General features: G+C 39.3%; 1 protein-coding gene across 2 annotated transcripts in view; it reads left to right on the top strand.

Annotated features, from left to right (window-relative positions):
- PKD2 (polycystin 2, transient receptor potential cation channel) overlaps nt 1-23879 on the top strand; it is a 60874-nt gene that overhangs the window by 21520 nt on the left and 15475 nt on the right. The window contains exons 5-10 of one of the 2 annotated variants that reach the window (XM_028148269.2): nt 3493-3717; nt 6413-6641; nt 11541-11708; nt 13930-14111; nt 15232-15352; nt 18489-18587. In XM_028148269.2, coding sequence (XP_028004070.2) covers nt 3493-3717; nt 6413-6641; nt 11541-11708; nt 13930-14111; nt 15232-15352; nt 18489-18587 — 1024 coding nt within the window. The remainder of the gene's footprint in view (nt 1-3492; nt 3718-6412; nt 6642-11540; nt 11709-13929; nt 14112-15231; nt 15353-18488; nt 18588-23879) is intronic. The other variant, XM_054727559.1, reaches the window with a different exon arrangement.

The following is a 23879-nucleotide window of genomic DNA, read 5'->3' as shown; positions in this document are numbered from 1 at the left end:
AAAACACCTTTTCTGTGATCATATTCTTTGTCATCTAATGCACACCGTACTTAATACCAGGGTCCACAAGAAATTAGTAAAAATCAGAGATTTAGAGTAAAGGGACTAAATTCAAAAGACTTTTTTATGATAGTGATTTCCCTTTCCAATGCTCCTTTTTCTAGTTCCTGCAAAGCATAAATGTGCCCTTAAACTATGGTACCTTTTCCATTATTTAACTTTATCTCATGTCGTAAATAAGGGAAACGTGTGCAACCATGACTCCATGCCAGATGCTATTTAAGAAATGGTTTTATCCATCATCTCATCGACTCTTCACAAAGCAACTCTGAAACAGGTATCATCTCCATTTTACGGATGAAAAAACAGGCTCGCTTACCCAAAGGGCCACAGCTAGTAAATGGAACCAAGCTGGGGTTTAAGCAGCCTGACCAAAGCCCGTGTTTTCTTCTTTCGTGTCAGCATTGTTGTTAAGGTGGCTTCTTGCCGCCTGCAGCTCCTCATCTGTCTTCATCTTCTTGGGGGCAAGGACTCTGTGTTGTTCACTGCTGTATTTTTAAACCCTTGAATAGTGCCTGGACTGGAAAGATGCTCAGTAAGTGCCTACTGGATGCATGGATGTGGAAGTGATTTCCACGAAGTGTGGACTACTGAAGAGGAACTTTCTTGTTGTACCTAAGCTGCCCCTTGATCCTGCCATAGTCTCAGGTTATTCCCATTTCTCCTTCCCTTCAACTCTAGACTTCCCGAAAGAATAGTATTCACTGCCACCTCCACTTCCTTATTATTGAGTCACCCCTCAAAGCTCAAAACCCTTGCTTTTGAGATCTCTCTTGGAAGCCACCAATGACCTCTAGTTAACAAATCCACTGACCAGTTCTCAGTCTTCATCCTGGTCAACCTCTCTGCAGAGTGTGCCAGTGTTGATAGCTTGTTCTTTTGACTTCTGTGAGTGACACTGAACTTGTAACCCCCTTTTCTCCCCTGTCCTGTCTTACTCCAAGGTTCTATATTCAGATCTGTCTTTTCTTTCTGTATACTCTTTCTTTATACTCTTTCCCTCGAAATTCAGATGGTTTGCACTCTCATCTCTATTTGATGATTCATCATCTCTTCAACAAATATGCTGTCACTGTGTGTCCCGCGTGTTCCAGGTGAGGTCTTCCTTTTCTAGCAATGCCCCGGAGTAGTAGCAATAAACAAAACAGAATCAAATGCCCTATCTTCACAGAGCTTACATTCTAGGGCTAGAAGACAAATCTATATTCTTTTATATGTCCCACCAGCTGCTATAGTTCAATATGCCCCAAACTGAACTCATCCCTTTCTTACTAGATTTGCACTTCCTCCTGTTGCTGGCACCACCATCTTCACATTATCCCCAAAGAGAGTAAAGAGTCATTTTTGAGATATCCCCTGTCCCTTGCCCCAGTTTCCAAATTGTTGTGGAGGGAACGTGAGCGAACGACCACTGGAGTCCAGACCAAATTAAAATTTAGGGAGCCTTTATTAGCCGGCCTTTATTTAATTTGGAGTCCAGACCAAATTAAAATTTAGGGAGCCTTTATTAGCCGGCCAGCCAGCCAGCCAGCTGGCCGGCGACTGCTCTGCCATCTCCACGCAGGGAGTCTAGAGAGCAGCAGTGACCCTTTGTGCAGGACCACTTTTAAACCCATTGACTACATCCTGTTTTTGCAGAACAAGTGACCCAAGACAAAACAGTTTTTCCCAAGCAACGTCAGAGTCATGCCATTGACAACCATGTTATTTACAGGGTCATCCTGTTCTTCAGAAAGCTGACAATGATCTATGAAAGAAGGCCTACGTGCTGGGAAGGGGCCATGAGACCGTATCTCAAGGCCTGGCCTGGTGTCAGCACTGACAACTCTATCTGGGGCATAGTCCACAGCCTCAGTAGTGCTCAAAAATTCCCACTCTCTTAACACAAATCAGTTGGCAGGTTCTGTTGACATTCACTGCAGTGGAGACACTGTCTGTCTTTCCTTCTCCTTTCTACCATCACTGCTCTGGTTCAGGCCTGATCACCTCTTGGTTACTGCAGGGACTGCTGACTGAGCTGGGCAGGGTCCCCAGGACCACCCCCAGGTCCAGTGATTCACTGGAGGGATTCACAGCACTCAGCATATACTCATATGCATGGCTAAGGTTTATTGCAGTGAAAGGCTCATAAAGCAAAAACAGCAGAAGGTGCAGGCAGGCACATGGGGCAAAGTTCAGACGAAACAAAGGGCAAGCTTCCAAAAGTCTCCTCCCAGTAGCCTCACATTGGATGGTTTTCATCCCTCCAGTAACCATGTGTAACAACACGTGTGAAATGTTATCTGTCAGAGAAGCTCTTAGATACCCGAGGTGTTAACTGGGTGCTGGTCACATAGGCACCCTCTGCCTGGCACATACCAAAATCCCAGACTCCCAGGAGGAAAGCAAGTGTTCAGCCTAAGCCACCCTGTATGTACAGACAGCTCGGGCACAGTGAGCCACTCCTGCCCGTCAGGGAGAGTTTGTTATCAGTGCAGGGATCTGTTTATGGGTCCAGTTCCAGATGCCAACCAAGTCCAACCCTGCAAGCTGGCCTTCCTAAGGAAAGGCCATCTTGGACCTGCTACATGAACTCTTTGCTGCGCATGAGCTCTTGTTGCTCACCACACCAGTCTTTCCTGCTGCCACCAGAGTAACCCTGTTCTGCATCTCTTAGAAACCTTCTTTCCGGTGACTCCATGCTTGCCCTTCACAGTCTTGACTTCTGTGAATGGCACTGAACTTGAGTTCTCATCGTATGGGAGCCACACTGAACTGCTAGTTGAGTGCCTTGTACTTCTCTAGCCCTGCCTGGCTCCAGCTTGAAGATGCCTTTCCTGCCAAAACCGGTTTGGCTCAGTGGATAGAGCGTCGGCCTGCGGACTCAAGGGTCCCAGGTTCGATTCCGGTCAAGGGCATGTACCTTGGTTGCGGGCACATCCCCAGTCGGGGGTGTGCAAGAGGCAGCTGATCGATGTTTCTCTCTCATCGATGTTTCTAGCTCTCTATCCCTCTCTCTTCCTCTCTGTAAAAAAAAAAAATCAATAAAATATATTAAAAAAAAAAAAAAAAATGCCTTTCCCACCCACCTGTGTCATCTAGTCCCAGAGTACAGGTACCCAGAGAAGGCAGCCATATGAACTAAGGGCTAATAGCTCAGGGTCTGGAGACAGACAGTCATGATCTAGGTTCCTGACTCTGCCCTCAAAAGCTTTGAGGCTTAAGTTGACCTCATTAAGCCCCAGGGCCCTCATTTCTAAAATGGGAGTAATAACTCCATGAGAATTAAAGAGAACACGTATGAAGCGCCATGTCAAGCACCTTACTCAGCTCGGTAAGACGTATATTTTTTATTGCAAACTCTCTTACCAGGAACCAGCCATCTTCGTAATTGCCACAAGTCTTCCACTGGTTTTACATGTTTGTTTTGTTTTCATTTTGTTTTTTAATTAGTTGGATCTACACGAGCGAAAAAGATTTGAATGGGAGTAGCCACTGGGGAATGATCGCAACTTACAGTGGAGCTGGCTATTACCTGGATTTGTCGAGAACAAGAGAGGAAACGGCCACTCAGATTGCTAGTCTCAAGAAAAATGTCTGGCTAGATCGAGGAACCAGGGCAACTTTTATTGACTTTTCAGTGTACAACGCCAACATTAACCTGTTCTGTGTGATCAGGTATGTACCAAGGCCACTCATCCCTCCCATTTTTGTGTATTTGTAGGTACATCCTAATCTGGAGATGGGTCAGAAAACTGTTGCCTGAAGTTGGCAAAATGATAGTGTTAAGTATCTGAGCTGATAGGGAGGGAGGGGTGAAAACTGAAGGCTTATTGGGATAACGATATTGGAGGGAAAGGAGTTAAGATCCTGAACTATAACTGATTGGGGATAATCTTAAGTCTGGTCCAAGTTCATGCCAACAGCATTGTTTTATTAACATACATTTTTACCCCTTGTGAGGCTGATTAATGCTGGATGCTCCGTGACCAAGGTCCCCAGCCGTCAAATCTTGACTCATTTCCCTGAGTTTCCCATTCTCAGATGATGCCCCTGCTATTAGAACATGAGCACAATGGTAGGAGCTATTTCTGGGCTCAGTAGGATACCCAGGTACCTGCTTCTGCTCGAGACTCACCAAAGGCACATAAAGTTCCTTCTATAGATCCTGTGACATTGCCATCATAACCACTTAGGTGGCAGTGAGGACACTGACAAAGATGCCACTCACTTGTCTGGGGCCTCCTGTTCATTCATTCATTCAGCGGACATTTATTTAGCATTGAATATGGTGCCAGGCACTGTTCTAGGCTTTTGGGACCCTTCAGTGAAGACGATAAAGATGCCTGCCCTTGCAGAGCTTGCATTCAACCCGAAGATAGGTAATAGACAATTAACAATAAACAAAAGAAACAAATAAGTCGAAGCGTATATTAGAAGGTAATATGTACTATAAAAAAGAAAAGTAGAATAGGCAACGGGATTTGGGGTTCACCCACTTTAATCATCCTGGTGAACGGCATGTTGCCAACACCCAAACGCCGCCAACATAATTACTTGCACGTGTATTTACTCACCAAATAAGAAGGATAAATTCTATAATCTCCTTATTTTGTTACCATTTTTTAGGCTAAACTCAACTCTGCTTTACATGGCCAGTTGCATTTTTCCCATTCCTTGTATTTAACAATTTTTTCAGAAAGTAATATCAGAGAAATGAATGAAAATCACAATTTTTATTTAATGTTGTAATGATTCCAGCAAGGATGGGAAGAGGATAGAAATAGGCAGACAGTTCTGATTGACTTTTAAGGAATTATCTATTTATAGAAAGTCTTGCATATGTCTTTCACTTCCCGTATTTTAGGAGTGAATATTACTTCATTTCTCTACACTGTTGTCTACATTTTGGGAAGGGGGTGACAGATGTGGGGTGAGACTTGGCACAGAGCCTACTTCCTGCCCTCGTGAGTTTGTGCTGAGGCTGTCACGAGGCGTTTCATTTCAGTATTGCTCTCTTGAGTTTCAAATAGTCAAGAAAAAAGCAGGAGACTGTGATCAGTTCTAATGTGCTGTGGCCCCTGCCTGTACTTGGTTGTTGCTCCTGTGTGAGTCCTATATGCTCAGGCTCTCCGTGCGGTCACCCATCCTGTAATGGGAGAAATGGTTCTGCCTGATGCTGACTAAAGGTCCTTTAAAAGTCTTACAATTAAGGAGGTAGCGATCCTATTTCTAGTTTGATAGAGAGGCTATGCCATTAAGGGCGTCATTTAATTTTCTCAGTGTGACACCTACAAAATGGCAATTTGGCAAGAAACATCCTCAGTTTAATTATGCTACCACTAAAGAGCAATGCCTTCAGTAGACATGAGGGGTGGGAGGAGTCAGACATTTACTGAGCACCTGTTTACTGTAAAGCAAGCATGTCAAACTCATGGCCCGCAGGCCGCATGCGGCCCACAATGAATATTTTTGCAGCCTAGCCAATATAACAGTGTGAGCCGATACTTACAATTATGAAAGGAAATAAATCTCCTGACAGATCCAGAATTACTGACACTCACCTTGGGTCAGTTTTGAAAGTAATCACTGCGAACAAGATTTCCCCCAAAGTAGGAAAGATATAGCAGAGAAGAGATGCCAAGTGTCAGGAAGAAAACATTAATTTTATCATGGCTCTTGTTCTTTCCTTTTATACTATACTTTTCGAAATAAACCTATGTTTCTATGAAAATTGAAGCTGTTGTTCTTTTGTGGCCCACATAAACTTAAACCTTGTTTATTTGGCCCGTGTTAGCCTTTGAGTTTGACTTGCTTGCTGTAAGGCTTTGGGAAGGGAAGCAAAAAGTACCCCCCAGGAAAAATTATTCAATGCTAGTTAGTGTTACCAAATGAATGAATGGGAAACTCCATCCCTCTCGTTCTATATGTGCAAAACATACAATTCTCAGCCAGATCATACATATTTTGAGTGAATGACTTATATTTCTTATGTTCTTCATTGTCTAATAGAATGACTTGCATTTAATAAAAGGCCTAGAAAGGCTTGTTTGTTATTTAACTTGTACATCACAAAAAAAGTGTATACAGCATTTTCAAAGTATAAAAATCAGAGAGGTAAAAGGGAGAGTGAGGAGGAATAATCTCTTTAAGTCTGAGAGGCCTTGGGAAATCTCTACTTTTTGTTACATAAAATTCTACAAGTCTGGAGTCATTGGCTTTGATAAATAAACATTTTGCCACTAGTTCGGGGTGACATGTGATTGCAATTTGATTACCTTCCAGTGCAGGGACAAAATAGATGGACATACTGTCCCGGACGCATTCGTATGTTGTTATTGCTACTGTCTTAATTGTTCTTATTACAATGCAGGTTATTGGTTGAATTCCCAGCAACAGGCGGTGTGATTCCATCTTGGCAATTTCAGCCTGTAAAGCTGATCCGATATGTCACGACTTTTGATTTCTTCCTGGCAGCCTGTGAGATTATCTTTTGTTTCTTTATCCTCTACTATGTGGTGGAAGAGATATTGGAGATTCGCATTCACAAGCTACACTATTTCAGGAGTTTCTGGAATTGTCTGGATGTTGTGATCATTGTGGTAGGTTCGAGAACAACACCAATATCCACCTCCATGATAAAAACATGTTAATGAGAGTCTGTCTCCTCAGCATTGTGCACCTTGATATTCCTGAAGGAGAATCTGAAACCTCCTGTTTCATCAACTCCAGTGTTACTCATTATGTCCTCATTTTGCATGAGTAACCCCTTTGAATCAGGGAGTAAAGAGGCATTTGCAATAATCTCTCAGCCACACTAATAACAAAAATAGCAATAATTCATATTTGCCTTTGCCATGCCGTGAGATGTGGGGAAGGAAAGTCTTTTGTGTTGTTGATTCTGTTTTTTGCTAATGATATTTTTCTTCAACTAGTAAAAATTAGTACACATTTTTCTGCACACATGCAAGAAGAAACAGCCTGACATAGTTTGGGTCGCAGAGAAAACCTCCCCACAGTTTACATTTCTCTGCAAGTAGCTTACAGTGTGCAAAATATATGGCCAGCAAGTTTTTCTGTATGAGGTGTAAGAAATCATAAGAGTTATGACAGAGTCAAGACTTGCCTGCCCATGACTCTATTATAACTTCTTTTTTTAAATATATTTTTTTATTTCAGAGGAAGGAAGAGAAAGAGAGAGAAATTTTAGGAAAATATCAGTAAATCAAGGATCCACATTTTTCTCTCATTGACACAGTCTTCAGGGAATTTCAAATAAATAAATGAACAGCTGTTCCCTTAGCACGAACACTGTTTCAAGGATCAGAGATTGTCCAGGGTCTTCCAGAGCAGGAGATTCCCAAGAATGTTTGACATGAACCTGCACTTTGCCCCAAATCAAGATTTCCTTTATTTTCTCAGTGAACTCAGACAATTTCCTTTTTTCTAATGGAGGTGAGGTGCTATCATTTCTAGAACAATAATTCTTACATGAACATGTAAGAGAAAAGAGACTAAAGAAGGCAGAATGAGATGGGAAAAGAAAGGAGTTTAGAGATAGGAGAAAGGAAATAAAGCTGACATGGGATCAGATAATATAGCTAATCTCTTTAAGAGAAGGACAGTAGCTTTGATTAAAAGGAGATTTATTTATTTTTATTTATTTATTTATATTTATCTGAGAGGAAGGGAGAAGGAGAGAGAGATATAAACATCAATGATGAGAGAGAATCATTGATCGGCTGCCTCCTGCATGCCCCTACAGGGGATCGAGCCTGCAACCCAAGCTTGTACCCTGACCGGGATTCGAACCATGACCTCCTGGTATGATCAACTGTACCAGGTCAACCACTGGGAAACACCGGCCAGGCTATTATAATTTCTAACACTTTGTCAAGATGGTTTCCCTTCAGCAGCATCTTAACCACTTCCTTCCAGAAGCATCAGCGTAGAAATGTATTTCTGCAAGTTTTTCTCTCTTCATCAATAACACTTAATCTATTGCTAAGCACTGTTACACAGTTAAGCATATAATGGCATGCTTAACTGTCACATGCTTAAAAGTTGGCCAGCAGAGATGCCCTCTGAAATCTCAGTAAGTGATGCATCACCCTCTTAAACATTCTCTCTTCTGGTATTCTACTTTATCAGTACTCTTCCCCCGAAATCAGAAATCAGTTTGGGAAGCCTTTGCATCAAGTCATTATCGAATCATCAGTAGAATTAGAAATACAGAAAATATGTTCTTGAATGTTATTAATATGTTAATCTATTATGTTATTGAATGTAAAAATGATACTCATGTGTGAATAAAAGAATACTTAAGACAAAAAGAACTACATAGACAAATTGCATTGCAATAACAATATTGACAGGAGCAATAGTAATAATTGTTAACACTTGAGAAGCTATCTGTGCTAAGCACAGTTCCAAGTGCTTTTCATATACAGAAGTTCATTTAATTCTCACAATAACCGTCTTCACTGCTCTGCCACTGCCTCATAAGCCACGCACATGTGTACTTCAGAAAGAGCTTTTGCTTAAAATAAAAACGCCTACAGAACACGGTGTGAAACTTAGCCGACCCTGATGCAGTTAGAAGTGCATCCCTCCTTTCACCCAGTTCCTATAGGTAAACTCTTGATCCCCAATGTCTCAATGGATTAATAATGAACACAGTTACAGAAAAATTGCAGTATTCAAGGAGGCTGGAAAGGTGATGATACTAGAAGTAATTTTTCAAAATATTCTGGACTGTGTGATGGCTGACTATAATCCATATACTAGTACATTAAAAATTATTCTAGAAAACAATGATTGGGACTATAAAGATGCAAAACCTACTGATATTGTTTATATGAATATATTTATATTTACGTCATTGTTGATAATGGTAAAAAGGTACATGTAATTTTATCTAATTAATATCAGTCTTCTTTTTTACTAAATTTCTCCAATGTCAACAAAAGGGTAGGCAGTGGCATTCAGCCTTTTGTGATTATGTTCATCTGTCACTGAAAACTTTGATAGCATATCCTAATGTGTTCTAATTATCTATGAAGTGCATGTGTGTGTGTGTGTGTTGATATAAAGGGTATATTTGTAAAAAAAAAATACACAATATCGAATTTAAAGATTGGGATAAATAGAAATAGAATTCTAACAGTTTCTTGTCACCTGCCTTGAAGTTTTAATGTTTTCCTCCCAACTCCAGTGAATTGTCTCATCCCCACTTTAGAGACCACTGGAAAAAACAGCTGATGATATCATGGAAATTAAGGATAGTTTCTTTGGCTCAGCAGTATTTCTTTGAAAACTTGCTTCACTGTGCTGCTGTTCTTATTTTTCTTAACTCTAAGTACTGCCAAGATGACACTTCAAACAGTGTGCTTTAAAAAAAAAAAAAAAAAAAAGGGTAGGGCTAGTGGAATCTCACTTCTTCTTCAAACCTTTCCTGACCCAGTGGAAATAAGGGCAGACTTTCCGTTCTTCCCCCACACACACACGCCCTGTGTTCCATTAGACCTTGAACCCTATGAAAGGAGCCAATGCTTTTTTGTTTGATCTGGCCCAAATTTGCTTGCCACCCGACTTGAAAAAGTCCAACTGAAACTTGAAAAGAAATGATACCCTAATAAAAATATAACATCTTAGAATCATTTTGAAATTATTTCCTCTATTTGTGTGTGTGTGTGTGTTGTGTGTGTGTGTGTTTTCCTAACACTTGTAAGTCTACACGCTTACTTCGCCTAAGCAATAGTCTTTCAAAACTAACAGAATTACTAAAAAAAAAAAAAAAAAAAAAAGGAAAATTATTAAGAAGTCTAAATTCAAATAATTTTGTTGAGTGGTAGGTTTCACATGGTGAAAATAATTTATTCACCAGATATTTTCTGAATACCTACTATGCGCCTGGTACTGTTCTAGGTGTTAGAGACATAGGAATGAATAAGATAACCAGAACCCCTGCCCTTGTGAAACTTATATTATGGTAAAGAGAGAATGTTCTTTTGTAAACAAGGATGAGAATTCCAAAGAAAACTCAGGAAAGACATAACAACCCAAATGTTCACAAAATCTCTTTCTTTCATTCTCTATTTTGAAGGAAAAGTCTCAAGGAAATTTAGTGTGTTGATATGATATTGATATTATATAAATGACTACATGTTCTATATTTTTATAAACATTTGTCCTGTGCAGAGTGAAACACTGGATGAAGAACACACTGTTCTGAGTGTGTTGGGTAAAGGGGTGTTGTTGGATTCAGTCAGTCAGCACTTCCCCCAACTTATTTTTCATCCCTCAGCTAAGTCCCAGGAGAAAAACATTCTCAGTATATCCAGAGAGCTCAAAGAAAATATTCCTACAGTACAGAAATACAAGATTGGCTCTAGAATTCTTTCATAAAGAGGAAAAGGAAGGTGGTGAGGTTGGCTTTGCCAATCTTATTGGCAGCCAGGCAGATCTTTGATATGATAATCCCCTGGGACCATGATCTGGATGGCCTCTCAAGAAGGGCTAATGGCCCAGCCAGTGTTGCTCAGTGGTTGAGCATCAACCCATGAACTTGGAGGTCATGGTTCGATTCCCGGTCAGGGCACATGCCCGGGTCGTGGGCTCGATCCCCATTGGGGAAGGAGAGGGGGTGCGGGAGGCAACCGATCAGTGATTCTCATCATTGATGTTTTTATCCCTCTCGCCCTCTCCCTTCCTCTCTCTGAAATCAATAAAAACCTATTTTTTTTAAAAGAGAAGAACTAATGAAGTGGTCAATGACCATCATCCATGAGAAGAAAGGGAGAATGGGCAGCAAGGGTTACACCACCTGTCACAACCCACCTGTCCTGGACTCAGACTTCACATGAGGGCAAGGGGTTATGGTTACATACTAGCACTTCCCACAGGTACATGCTACTCCAATGGTGATGGATGCAAGTATAGGGTCCAGTGTCCCCTCAGATATGGTTTTATAGCCCAGGACCAAAGCATGTGTGAAAAGTTGTTGGTCATATGTTAAGGGACAGAAACAAGCAGGAGGAAAACCCTTGGCCCATGTATTCCCACTGCAAACTTTCTTGAGCCCTCTCTGACATCATTCCCTCCCTCTTATAAGGCCAAGCTCATTCTTTCCTTAATATGTCTGTCACCCTTCACCTTACGTTGTGTGGTGCCAATTCCTGAGTAGGTTTTTGTGTATTTATTTGGTCTTGAACTAGAGTATGCGTTCCTTGAGGACAGAGTTAGTGCATTTAACTCCTGTTGGTTCATTGGATTTCTGTTCCTAACTAGAGGAGTGCAAGAAGCAATATACTGCTTTACTTGGTTTACGGCAGTGCTCAACACTTTCCAGTTATGTGAGTGACGTTTGTGAGCGCAATTGGGTGAGAAAAATGTTGGTCCCTAGAATTAATACAATGGCAGAGAGAAATAAACTAGTTGCTTTAGGATAAGTTACCTATTTCTAAAACACTGTAATAATAGAGAAGTCTTTTGTTCTGCAGCTATCAGTGATGGCTATAGGAATTAACATACACAGAACGTCGAGCGTGGAGGTGCTGTTACAGTTCCTGGAAGATCAAAATACTTTCCCCAACTTCGAGCATCTGGCATACTGGCAAATACAGTTCAACAATATAGCTGCGGTCATAGTATTTTTTGTCTGGATTAAGGTAATGTACAAATTTCATGTTCTGGATTTTTAATAATATTTTCCCTTCTTTTTATTAACACGAATCACACAAAATGTTGGAGAAACTTGCTTTTGTGGCCAAATTCAAATGGGCAGCCAAAGCTGCTCCGTATTTCAAAGTAAACTAGTGGGACTCTGCTCATTCCTCTTGCGGTGAATGATGCTCCCTGCTACCTGAGCTCTTGCAAGACCTGTCCCTGCAAGTTTTAACAGAAGCAATAGAGGCCTTTTCAGTATGGCAGCTGGGCCCAGAGCCCCAGGCTACTTTAACAGGAACAGGTCACCCGGATATGGATATGACCAGATGAAGGACAAGGAACTAAGAGGAATGGAGAGAGGGGGCAGACATACTGATTGGAAGTGCTCTCTAGAATGATTGCCTCTCTTCCAGGTAGAGGCCATAGGGAAGCTTTACCTAGAATTGAGGTTGGAACAAGCACTTCTTCTGAGCAGTTCCTTAATCACTCATTTCCTTCTTTTCCCAAGACGTAATGTACATTTCCATGTATGTGAAAGGTTAGGGCATTTCATCATATACAGTAAGCCTTAGTTCTGGAGATGCAGGAAATTTCCGTCATTGCAGGGCAGCTGCCAGCCTGTCACCAGTGTCAATTTAAATTTAAATTAATTAAAATCATATACAGGTAAACATTCAGTTCCTCGGTCACTCTAGCCACATTTTAAAAAAATATATTTTTATTGATTTCAGAGAGGAAGGGAGAGGGGGAGAGAGAGAGAAACATCAATGATGAAAGAGAATCACTGATAGGCTGCCTCCTGCACACCCCCCATTGGGGATCGAGCTCGCAACCCGAGCATGTGCTCTGACCTGAATCGAACCCGGGACCCTTCAGTCCATAAGCCGACGCTCTATCCACTGAGCCAAACCAGTCAGGGCGAGCCACATTTTGAAGAGCACGAAGTCTATATGTGGCTAGTAGCTACTGCATTGGACAGTGGAAGTAGAGAACATTTTCATCATCACAGAAAGTTCTATTGAGCAGCACCATTTTAAAATGCACCTACCAACAGTTATTTATTTTGCTGAATTGGTATCCACACCTGGAATGCCTGAGCTTTATCCAAGTGCATAGACCTCATCCTGTATCTCTCATGTTCTTTATTCAGTTCTTTATTCAGTTCAGGAGAAGCTCTCACCAACATACCAAACCTTTATCATTAAAAAGTAGTAATAATATCTCATAGAGATACTAATAAGGATTGTATTAAATAATGTGTTTACAAGACCCTGAAAAACATTTTTATGTGGCCAGAAACAGTTTATAAGAGGTCTTTAAGTAAAATTCTGGGTGGCTTATTTAGTGCTTCAGTTGTAAATATCTTGCCCCCAAAGCTTTAAAGAACCATTACATTCTTTCAGGCAGGGTCATGACTCAGCTTCCTTGTATCTCCCCAGTGTTCTTCCACCAAGGCTTCTAGCTAGAGCTGTGCAGGTGGCCATGCCCTCTGGGCTGTGAACTGCTCAACCCGGGCAGCCATCCTCACTGCCTTGTCTACAGAAATGCTTTGTATGGCTTTGCAGTCAGACAGAGCTAGGTTCAAATCCTGACTCCAAGCCCAGCTGACTCCTGAGATAGACTACCAATGTTTTGGTCACTGTTAAGATTTGAGGCGGTCTACTTAAGCCCTCCCCCACAATGCCTGGTACATAGTCTGATGAACAATAAATGACAGTTAATAACTGAAGTAAGTATTTCCTGGAGGTCTTGCTGTCTTTCTCTCTCTCTCTCTCTCTCTCTCTCTCTCTCTCTCTCTCTCTCTCTCTCTTTTTTTTTTTTTACTAGTTTTTATTTGTGGGAGGTTTTCTCTCTTTTATTTGAAACTTCCTTGAGAGAAAATTACCACTAGTCATTTTAATTACAATTTACTGTATTTTAACCACCAGGTAAGTGTAACTAAAATGAGGGCAGGAGCTTTGTTCTGTTCACTGCTATATTCCCAGCTCCAAGAATAGTGCCTGGCGCATGGTGGGCAACCAAAATACTTTTTGAATGAGAAAATAGAATTTACTCGATTTGGGGAAAAAAAAGCAAGTTACTTTTCTTTTACTTCGAATAATATTTTCAGGGTTCATTCATGTTGCAACATGTATCAACATTTCATTCATTTGTGAGGCTGAATAATGTTCTGTTGGCTGTACATACCCATTCATCTGTTCATACCCTTCCTGTCTTTTGCAGCTCTTCAAATTCATCAACTTCAACAGGACCATGAGTCAGCTCTCCACAACCATGTCTCGGTGTGCCAAAGATCTCTTTGGTTTCGCAATTATGTTCTTCATTATTTTCTTAGCCTATGCTCAGTTGGCATACCTTGTCTTTGGCACTCAGGTTGATGACTTCAGTACTTTCCAAGAGTGTATGTAAGTATATATGAAATTAAGAAGAAAAGTTTAACCAGGGATGTCACTGCCTTCTCAGGGATAAAGGATAAATCTTCATGGTTGCTATTTAACCCAGAGTTTAAAAGTAGTTATTTAAAATTAGAATTAAATCTCTTTCCCAGAAGCATTGACCCACCAATGCAAAGATGACCATACTTTCTGAAATGCTGATGCTTGAGGTAACAGCTCATATAATAGTGAGACATTTTAGTAAGATGAGCTTTAGTAAATTAACACTGTTCCAAGATCAAGGTCTTCTTAGCACCAAATGCAAATGGTAGCTTTTAAGAGTCCATTTGCCTATATTTTTATTCCTAGTCGATATTGTTGCCATATGTTTTAAACATCAAGTTTTGTTTTTTTTTTAAGAAAAAAAATAGTATTTCTAATATTCTAGAAGAAACTCAGTACAAGAATTTTCTGTCTTTTTCCAAAGTTCTCAAATATGATATTAAAAACAAGAAAAGTAGCCAGTATCAGATTTCCATTCCATTTAGAAAGGAGTCAGGAAAAGAGATGATCATGATAATTGAAGTTAATAAGGCTTTGCACATGGGGGTCCCTCATTAATGTTGCTGTTTAATAAAAGTCAGGAATGAAAATGATTTTACTAATTAAGACCCAGTTTTGGTAACACACGGCCACTCTAGACCCCACTTTGAGTGTGTATCAGAATGTTGGATCTTTGAGACATACAATTTCGGCTCTCCTTCAAAAATCTTTTTTTTTTTTTAAAGAGATTTTAAATTCAGACCCAGATGGCCATTGTAAAGGTTTAAGGTTACCATGTTTTACATAAATTATGTATTAAATTCATATAGTCCATTGCTTTATAAGTTATCCAATAATAATTATTATTTTTTTATTAACCAAATTGAAATAATATTTAGCATGAAAGAATTACTTTTATTCCAGAAGGCTTCAATTGCTCATATAAGTAGCAAGAATATTCCAAAGGAATTGACAGTTTTCTGTTATTTGACAATTATCTACTCTGAAAAAAATGCCTGAAATCGTCTTTTAAGAAATGTTGCCTCAATGCTGTACATTCTTTGTTTTTGTTTTGTGGTGTTTGTTTTGTTTTGTTTTGTGTTTATAGCTTCACTCAATTCCGTATCATTTTGGGTGATATCAACTTCGCAGAGATTGAGGAAGCTAATCGAGTTTTGGGACCACTTTATTTCACTACATTTGTATTCTTTATGTTCTTCATTCTTTTGGTACGTATGCTTTTATTTAGAGTGAGGTGATTTAAATTTCATAAATCACCATCTTTTCTTTTCTCTACACTCTATTCCCTATCATTTTTTTTTTAAAAATCCCAGGAAGTAGAAAAATGTGGGTATTATAAATCATATTTTATTTTATTTGTCTTTGCTTTACAGTTTTAAGTCTTCACCAAATACCTTTTCCATGGACTTTCATTTATCTAACTATAGGTAGATAATAATGTCTATTCAAGGAAAAATATAGATCAAATGCAAATTTATAAAGTTCCTTAAAATAGTGCTTTGCCTAAAAAGTAGACTATACTTACTCACATGCTTTGTTAACACAAACATCAGCTTTTCGTGGTCATTTGCTAACATGACTTTGCATTTCTCTCTCTTCTGTTTAAAAAAGAGGAACTGACTAAGCAAGCTAGATCCAGTATGTCAAGAGTAATATTTGAGTGAATTATTGCTTGTCAAGATATTTTACTTTCGCTTACTCATATTTAGCATACCTAGAGACTAAATCTAACAATGTATGAAAACTGCTTGAAAAAAATATATTAAAAAATATTTGTTTATTCTCTTGATTTGGTACAAATTAACATTCTTACCATTTGGTCTTAAGCTAATTAGGATTTTTTTTAAAGACGTTTTGTCCTTCATCTTAACATTTATACATTTATTTGTCTATTCTACTAAGAAAATATTAAGTTAGTTTAACCTAGGCAGTGGGTATTTTTTCATTTAAACACTAACATTTAAGGATCCCTTACATCAACCATCATCTTAAGAAAATGAAACCGTTTTTGTTTTCAATGGATTTTATAAAGATTCTTTGTATAAGATTCAGTAATTTAGTGTAATATCTCCAGAGCTGGTCCAAGTCCTTAGTGGTTAAGTATATAGTATTTACTAAGTGAGAATTAGATGTATTTTAATAAAACTGAAGAATCAGGAATATCATGCAAGTTCATTTGTATCTTGCTGTATGCATGTATTGCGATTACTTTTTAACTGAGCCTCCTAAGTTTCTCCTTATTATATATTAAAGAGTAAAAAAAATAGAGGAAAAAGTAAGCCTTTCTTACTCTCTAACATTGCTAGTACTTTGAATTCTGGAACATCTGAATCTCTGAATGTTTACTCAGAAAACAAAAACCAGGAATTGAGAGTTCTGAATTGAGAAAACTCACCTAAGTTTTCTTCATATGTTGGTCCGCCAAGTGAGGGACATGATTGTGGCAAGTAGAAATGCCCCAATGTGAACTTGTTCGAATGTTGTCCTCCAGTAGACAGCACCTTTTAAATTATTCAGTCACTTTATCAGATCGATTGCTAGAACATGAAAAGAAACTTAGTTTTTTTCTTTATACTAAAATAATTTTTTCTACTACTACACAAAAAGGATTGCTCTCCCTACCCTGCCCCCAGCCCCCAGAAAGAGGGGAGGCTACTGTCAATACAAACCTTGTTTTTTCTTTTCTTTTTTACGGAAATGACAAGCTAAGTGCAGTGTTGGCCACCTTTCTGTGATGATGGCCAGGTGTTGATTTATTGCCCCTATTAACAAGAAGCCACATTGGTGTGAGGTGGCCCAGCTGAGGCAAGGAAGCAAAAGCTCCATCATCAACAGGGAAAGACTCTAACATTGAGTGAACCTTGTGAGACAGGATGGAGAGGAGGGTGAACTTCCTCTCCCACACCTCCAAGAGCCTTTCTCAGCCACTTTCCAATTTTTTAAATCTCTTCATAGGATGCACACTTTAATCCACTTCAGCTAATACATTTGCAGGCATTAGGTAACAGCCATTTGGAAACAAACATAAAACATTAGATGCCTGGATTGAAAAGGAGAGGTGGGAGATGTTATTCCTACTACAACTGCTGCCCTTGGAATTGAGCATTAAGCTAGGAACTTATGTGTATTCTATATCCTATTCTCATTTCTGCTGCAGAATCTTAAACAATATTCCTCCTTAATTCATAGCAATTTAGTAGCCCATTAAAATCCATTCGAATAATAGACCTCTTGTTTGTTCATTCATCAATCGTACAATAAATATTTACTGAGCCACTGTATTCCAGGCAATGTGCTGGGTACTGAGCATGCAGTGGTTAGGAAAATAGAGCCCAACCCTGCCATCATGAAGACCCCATAAACTTGTAGGGAAAACAAACATACTCAAATGCACAATTCTATAGTTACAAATCATAGTTACGTGCTAAAAAGGAAAAACAAAGGAAGGACCTAATCAACTGGGTGCAGTGCTTCCAGAAAATCTGTTGGAAACAGGTGTTGAAAATATAAGCAAACCATTATACTGGGGAAGGGAAAAGTCAGGAAAATGGACTATTACTGAATAATAATAACTATAAATTATGTAGCACCATACATTAGGCCCTGTCTCTGGATACTTCACATAGATTATCTCATTAATCCTTACAACAAATATGTAGAGGAGATACTATTATTTCTCCCATTTTATTAATATAAATACATTTTAAAATGAAGATTAGAAAATTTAAACAGTGTTGGCAGTGCCAAGACCAAAACCCAAGTTTGCTTTACTCCAAAGTCTGTCTTGTCCATTAAGCTTTTCTTGACTATCTTCTTACTACACTTACCATATTCCTATTTGCAGAGATCTTTTTAACTCTTCTATGTTCTGTAAATCTCAAATGATATTATATAGCAATATTTGGCATAAGCATAGAATTCCACTTGTCTGTGTGGACTGTTGAAATTTGAAGAGCTGTTTTAGAGTTCTTCACACCAAATAATTTAGGTCAAATGAAAAAAAATGTAGAGAATATAGATAAGGAAAATAATAAAATAATCCCTCCATTCATAGTTAAATACATTAATATTTTGTTGTATTTCATTCTTGTCTCTTTTTGCAAAATACATCACAATATATGGTTTTGTAAGTAAGAAAATGTCACATTTTCCTTTGGCATGACTTCATTGAAGAATAATTTTCCCAAACAATATGGTAGCAAAACTATTAATTTGTGACTTCTTAAGACATCCAATTGTTTTCTAAAAATGGTGAACAAAATGGCATGTGCCAAAGATTGGATTATTTACAAAATACATTTAGGTAGCTATTTTAACCTCAACTTTCCTTTGATTTACAAACAGAATATGTTCTTGGCCATCATCAATGACACTTACTCTGAAGTGAAATCTGATTTGGCTCAACAGAAAGCTGAAATGGAACTCTCAGATCTTATCAGAAAGGTATGATAAGCCCTAATTCTCAGAATTGTTTTGTTTTCTACAGAAAATAATCATTGTTTCAGCCATATTTCCAAGTCAATATTAATTAGTTGTCATTGTTTAAAGTAAAGAGTAGATAGCTGTATTATAGGAACAATTTAAGTGTTTTTGGAGGTAGAGATGGATACACTCTAGCTTGGGAATACTTTAATGCCTGGAGTTAAGTTCTCAATTAATTCTTTTGACTCCGAGGGGAGCTACTGATTTCGTCCCCTTTATTTTGATACCTCCTCTAGTTGGCTCTCACTTCCAGATTCAGAATTCAGAATAAACTGGAAGATTATAAAGACATTTCCACTTTCTAGATCTTGATTACAGTTTTAAAAAAGAAAAAGTTTCGGAAGGCAAGTACTTTGTAGTTCTTTCTCCCTTTATCCTTGACCTTCCAAAGAAGTTGTGAAATAGTCCAAGGGGAAGATTCTTGGCTCGAGGCCACAGCCTAAGGGCACGAGAACTTTCAGTTATCCGCCCTCTCAGGAAGTGTTTGGTTGTTAAATAGAAGGCAGGACAGGAAAGTTGGGCAGCTTTGTTCTTCTCAATATGACTTCTTTACTTGGTTTAAAGCAACAACAAATAACTACATCCAAAGTTCACAGTTGGTTACCTAACTTCATTTTGCTCAGAGCAGTGGCTCCCTTTCTGTTGGTTCAGGCCATAGGACTATGTTGTCTGTGAATCATGTTGTAACAGAGAACTTCCCCTTTTTAAAATAGAGTCCAATGGATGGGACCTAAGATTTTCATTATCCTGAATTTTGCATGACAGGTGATGGTATTTTAGCAAATCTCTGGGGTGTATACAAGCAGTCCTCATTTTGCACGTTTGTTCTGATATGCATAAACATCAATTACTTCAGTTAAATAATACCAACCTCTTAACACAGTTCAGTTTTCATTTATCACAGCGTATTGACTAAGAGCATAAAGTACAAACTTCACTTGCAGTTATCACAGTATAATAATTGTGAGTAATGGTATAAAGTGCAAACTTCACTACAGATCGTTGCGTAAATAACAGATGTGCAGCCTGGTCAGTGACCAAATATCTCACTTTTTGCAAAGTCTCGATTCGGTCACTGAGGATCTGCTATTCAGTTCACTCACAAAACATGTAGTTGTGTTGCTTCCTTATCTCCCAGTGATAAATCGTGTGACCTTTTACAAAAAGAAAAACTGAAAGAGAGAATGAGCCAGCAAAGATGAAAGTATAGCAGAGAGAGGAAGAATGATAACACTAGACATGAAAATCAAAACAAGTGTAATGGTTTATAGAAGAAACAAGTAGCTGGCCGTGGGATTCTCACTGCTACCATTTGAGAGATGCAGGGGAAAGAACTTAGTGAAGGCAAATTTATCAACGTAAATGAGGAAAGTGATTGCGACATAAAGGATGAAAATGTCTCAGAGGAAGTGGCACTGGCAAAAAAAAACACACAAACTTCCCATTAAAGGAACTCTTGCCAATATTTTACAACATTAAAAGTGCCAAGGATAAAATATTGGTAACTGACCCATATTAAGAAAGGATTATCATAGAAAAGATGCCCACTTCATACCTTCAGTTATACAAGAAGAAGGCAAGCAGTGTTCAAAATACGCTGAATACACTCCCTCTCCCCATCCCCACAAAAGAAAAGAGCTGCACTACTTTCCCTGCCATGGAGATAATGGATCCAGTCATTTCTGAGTTTGCCTCAGAAAGTTTATCCATTAACCACATTCTTGAGCTCAGAATAGAACATCACACATTTCAGGTTTCATATTAAATCATGGGCTTGATCTCAGTGCAAATTTCATCCGTGAGTGTATTGGGACCAGCATCATATGATATCATCTTAGCCTCAAGGCTCACAAACCATTAGACAAACGGATCCCTTCACTATTGAAAATCACTACAGTAACAACAGCAATAATAATAACAACAGCAATAATAATAATACTTTTGCATTCTTATAATAAACACTGTGGTAGAGGAACAAATTTTCCTCTACCCTCAAGGTTCTTCTGGCTAGTCTAATAATCAAATAGACAAGAATAGATAACAAGAGAAAATAACCAAATTTAATATATACATATGTACGGCAACCCCACATACATGAGAGAGTCAGAGACCCCACATGCAGAAGATGTTCAGAGATAGAAAGGTAACTTAGGTCTGATCAAATAATTGAATCGATCCCCCTTCCCCTGGGAACTGACCTTTAGACCACTTCATAACCGACATTCCTTTTTGCTTAGACCATATCCCATTTGCTAAGACCATTATCTTTCCCCTCCGGATTTGCCCAGGATCCGGACTGCCCAGAAAATTCCCACCTAAAAAGCCTGCCTTTAAAACCTCTGACTGTCCAGTACCTGCTGCTGGTGCCATTTTGGGGCTCAGCCCATCTGGTCTCCAGATGACCTAATTTATATATATATATAAAAGGCTAATATGCAAAGTGTCCCCTCAGGAGTTCGATCGCTCGCTATGACGTGCACTGACCACCAGGGGGTGGCACGGAACAAAGGGAGGACCCAGCCAGCAGCCATAAGGCCCCAATTGGCCCTGATCACCAGCCAGGCCTAGGGACCCTACCCGTGCACAAACTTTGTGCACCGGGCCTCTAGTAAATGTATAATCCCCTACCACTTTGGCCTCATGCATTCCTTCTTCGGTGACTCTAACAGTAACATGGGTGCACAGGACATTCTGAGCTGAACCCAAATAGGTATGTTCTAGGCAGCGGGAATGGCACCAGGTGTAAGATCTGTGGGGTCAGACTGGATCTGAGTTCAGCAACCTCAGTACTTCAGTTCTGGCTAGGGAAGAATTCAGAGCCAAGACTCAAACTACAAGACTATATTTATTTATAAAATCAAAGAGATAGAAGAAGTAATTCATAGAAGAAACGGGCTTAGAAAACAAGTTATAGAGGTAAAGGAAGGGCCCTTGGAGCTTGGGAATGGAGAAGGTAAGGGTAAAGAGCCTGAGGTAAGGGAGGGGAAGTGAAAGGTGCAGGCCTGCTCTCAGGAGGGAGAGCCTCTGGGTCCTCAGTCATAAGGGTGGAGATTTTAAGGGAGGTCCCAGGGGAATATCTTAATAGACTATTCAGCAGCTTTCCAGGTGTGTCCTTTTAATCTCCACTGATTGATTAGTCAGTGTCAGGACAGGGGTCATTAGTCAGTACAGCTGGTTCTGAAGTCAGCCACGGGGTCGCTTGTCTGGTTTTGCTGCTATTCTGAGCTTGGAGCTGAAATACAACTGAAGCCTAGATGTTATCTCTGGGGAGGAAAAGTCAGGGGGTCCAAACAAAATGCATGACCAGTGATATGCTAGGGGAGGAAAGGTCACCCTGGGGGCAAGGTCCCACCCTACAATTGTCCTTTGCCAGGCACATGGGGCTTTCCACTCTGGTGACTTTCGGTACCTGGCCCATCGTCCTTGCTCTGCTCATGTCTGTCTGAAGTGCCTTGAGAGCCTCAAAGGGTCATTGCAGGAAGAGCAGATGTTTAGTAAATAGAAGTTTGTGCTGCCCTATCGATTGGTCAAAAGCTATCTCTAATAATTATTAGTTATCTCTAATAATTGCTAATTATGGGCAAGATCCCTAATTCAAGTTCTTCTAGGTAATTAAGGGAGGAGTAGACGTTTCTCTTGTGCCTGTGGTTAAAGTTTCCTTTGCTCAAAACAATCTGCATACCACTGAGGGACATGTTGGGGTGACTCATTCTGAACCCTCACAGTTTTCTTCTCTGAAACTTCCCTGGATAGTTCACACTCCAGAAGTTGGGTTGGTAGATTGTTCTGTGTCTCATTAAACCAGTCTCAGTCTTGAGAAAAGTTCAGTTCAGGTAAACAGTCCGGTCTCATTTCCGGAGGTGGTGATGCAGGTGGGCTCCCAAAGTTAAGCCCATGGCACAAGCAATCAGGTATTTAATAAGAGACATCTCTATAGAAACAAACAAACAAAAAAACACACACCAACAAATGTTCATGATATGAGCAGACTATAATCCCAGTTTCTGAGCTCTGTAGGCAGGCAGCCAAGAATATTTCTAGATCTGTCTCCAATCATCCTCAGATGGAGTGAAGACAGGCAGTTATAATCTGATAGATTCTCCTGGTCTGCAGTTTGAATGTCTCTGGCAATCTTTTTACAATAGGCATAGAGATTGTCCATACATGAGCTGCTGTGGTGATATCTCTGAAGTTTACATCAAGTTGTCCCCCTTTAGCCTGCATGGTGTTGGAAAAGGGCAGTTTTAATTCTCAATAATTACAAGTTAAAGGGTGAGAAAATGAAAATGATAGTTTTGAGGATTGCAGCCAAATATTTAAGAAAACTGATAACATTTTGTAGCCAGTCCTCCAAAAAGAAAACTAGAAAATTCCAGATCCAATCCAGTTTGGGTAGAAAAATTTAAAAACTCAGAAGTCAGTGAGCAGTGGGGTGGTGAGCACACAATACAATATACAGATGATGTATTATAGAATTGTACACCTGAAACCTATATCATTTTAACCATTGCCACCCCAGTAAATTCAATTTTCAAAAAGTCAATGAGCAGTACTAGAATTTAATATCCATAAAGGTATATTATAGTTTCTATTGCAACATAATTTCTTGTCACTCTCATTTATACCAAAGATAGCCAAATTAAGACTAGTTTATTTGAAAAATTAGTCTACTTTCAACAAATGTGGCTTGATTATTTGTATAAGCTCAGCAAGAATAATCATTACCCTCATAGACTTTTTAAAATCTGCTTTGCTGGAATTTTTCATAAAGAATCTTCAGATTGAACTTAAAAAGACCTGTCAAGGCCAAAAAAAACAAGGGAAGCACTTGCCATCAGGTGTTGCCTACAGTACCTACAGGTTTGGGTGAGTTTCTCTCTTTTCAAGTTCCCCAAAATATCCTGAGGTTCCTACACCTGCTGAGAAGTGACATTCTTTACTCACATAGAAATGCTGCCGGGACCATGTAAGCAAAGTACCTGGTCAATATTTCCAAGTGTTTTCATTGGCTTCCATAAGTCAATCTTAATTCTTTATTTTTTTTCAATCTTAATTCTTTAAAGCTGTCTGGTCATATGCATGTCTCTCTTAAATAAGACATCCCAGTCAAAGCCTTGGTAAGAAAACCAGTTTCCATTTGTGTCTTATTATAAAGAGAACAGGTTCTTATTGAATTTATGCAAATAACCATATTGTTCTGAAAATAAAAATACTTATCAAAAGTTTTCAAGTTCTGGAGGGATCAGGTAAGGA

The sequence above is a fragment of the Eptesicus fuscus genome, chromosome 2 (genome assembly GCF_027574615.1).
Source record: "Eptesicus fuscus isolate TK198812 chromosome 2, DD_ASM_mEF_20220401, whole genome shotgun sequence".
Taxonomy (NCBI): Eukaryota; Metazoa; Chordata; class Mammalia; order Chiroptera; family Vespertilionidae; genus Eptesicus; species Eptesicus fuscus.
This window is presented reverse-complemented; position numbering and strand designations above follow the sequence as displayed.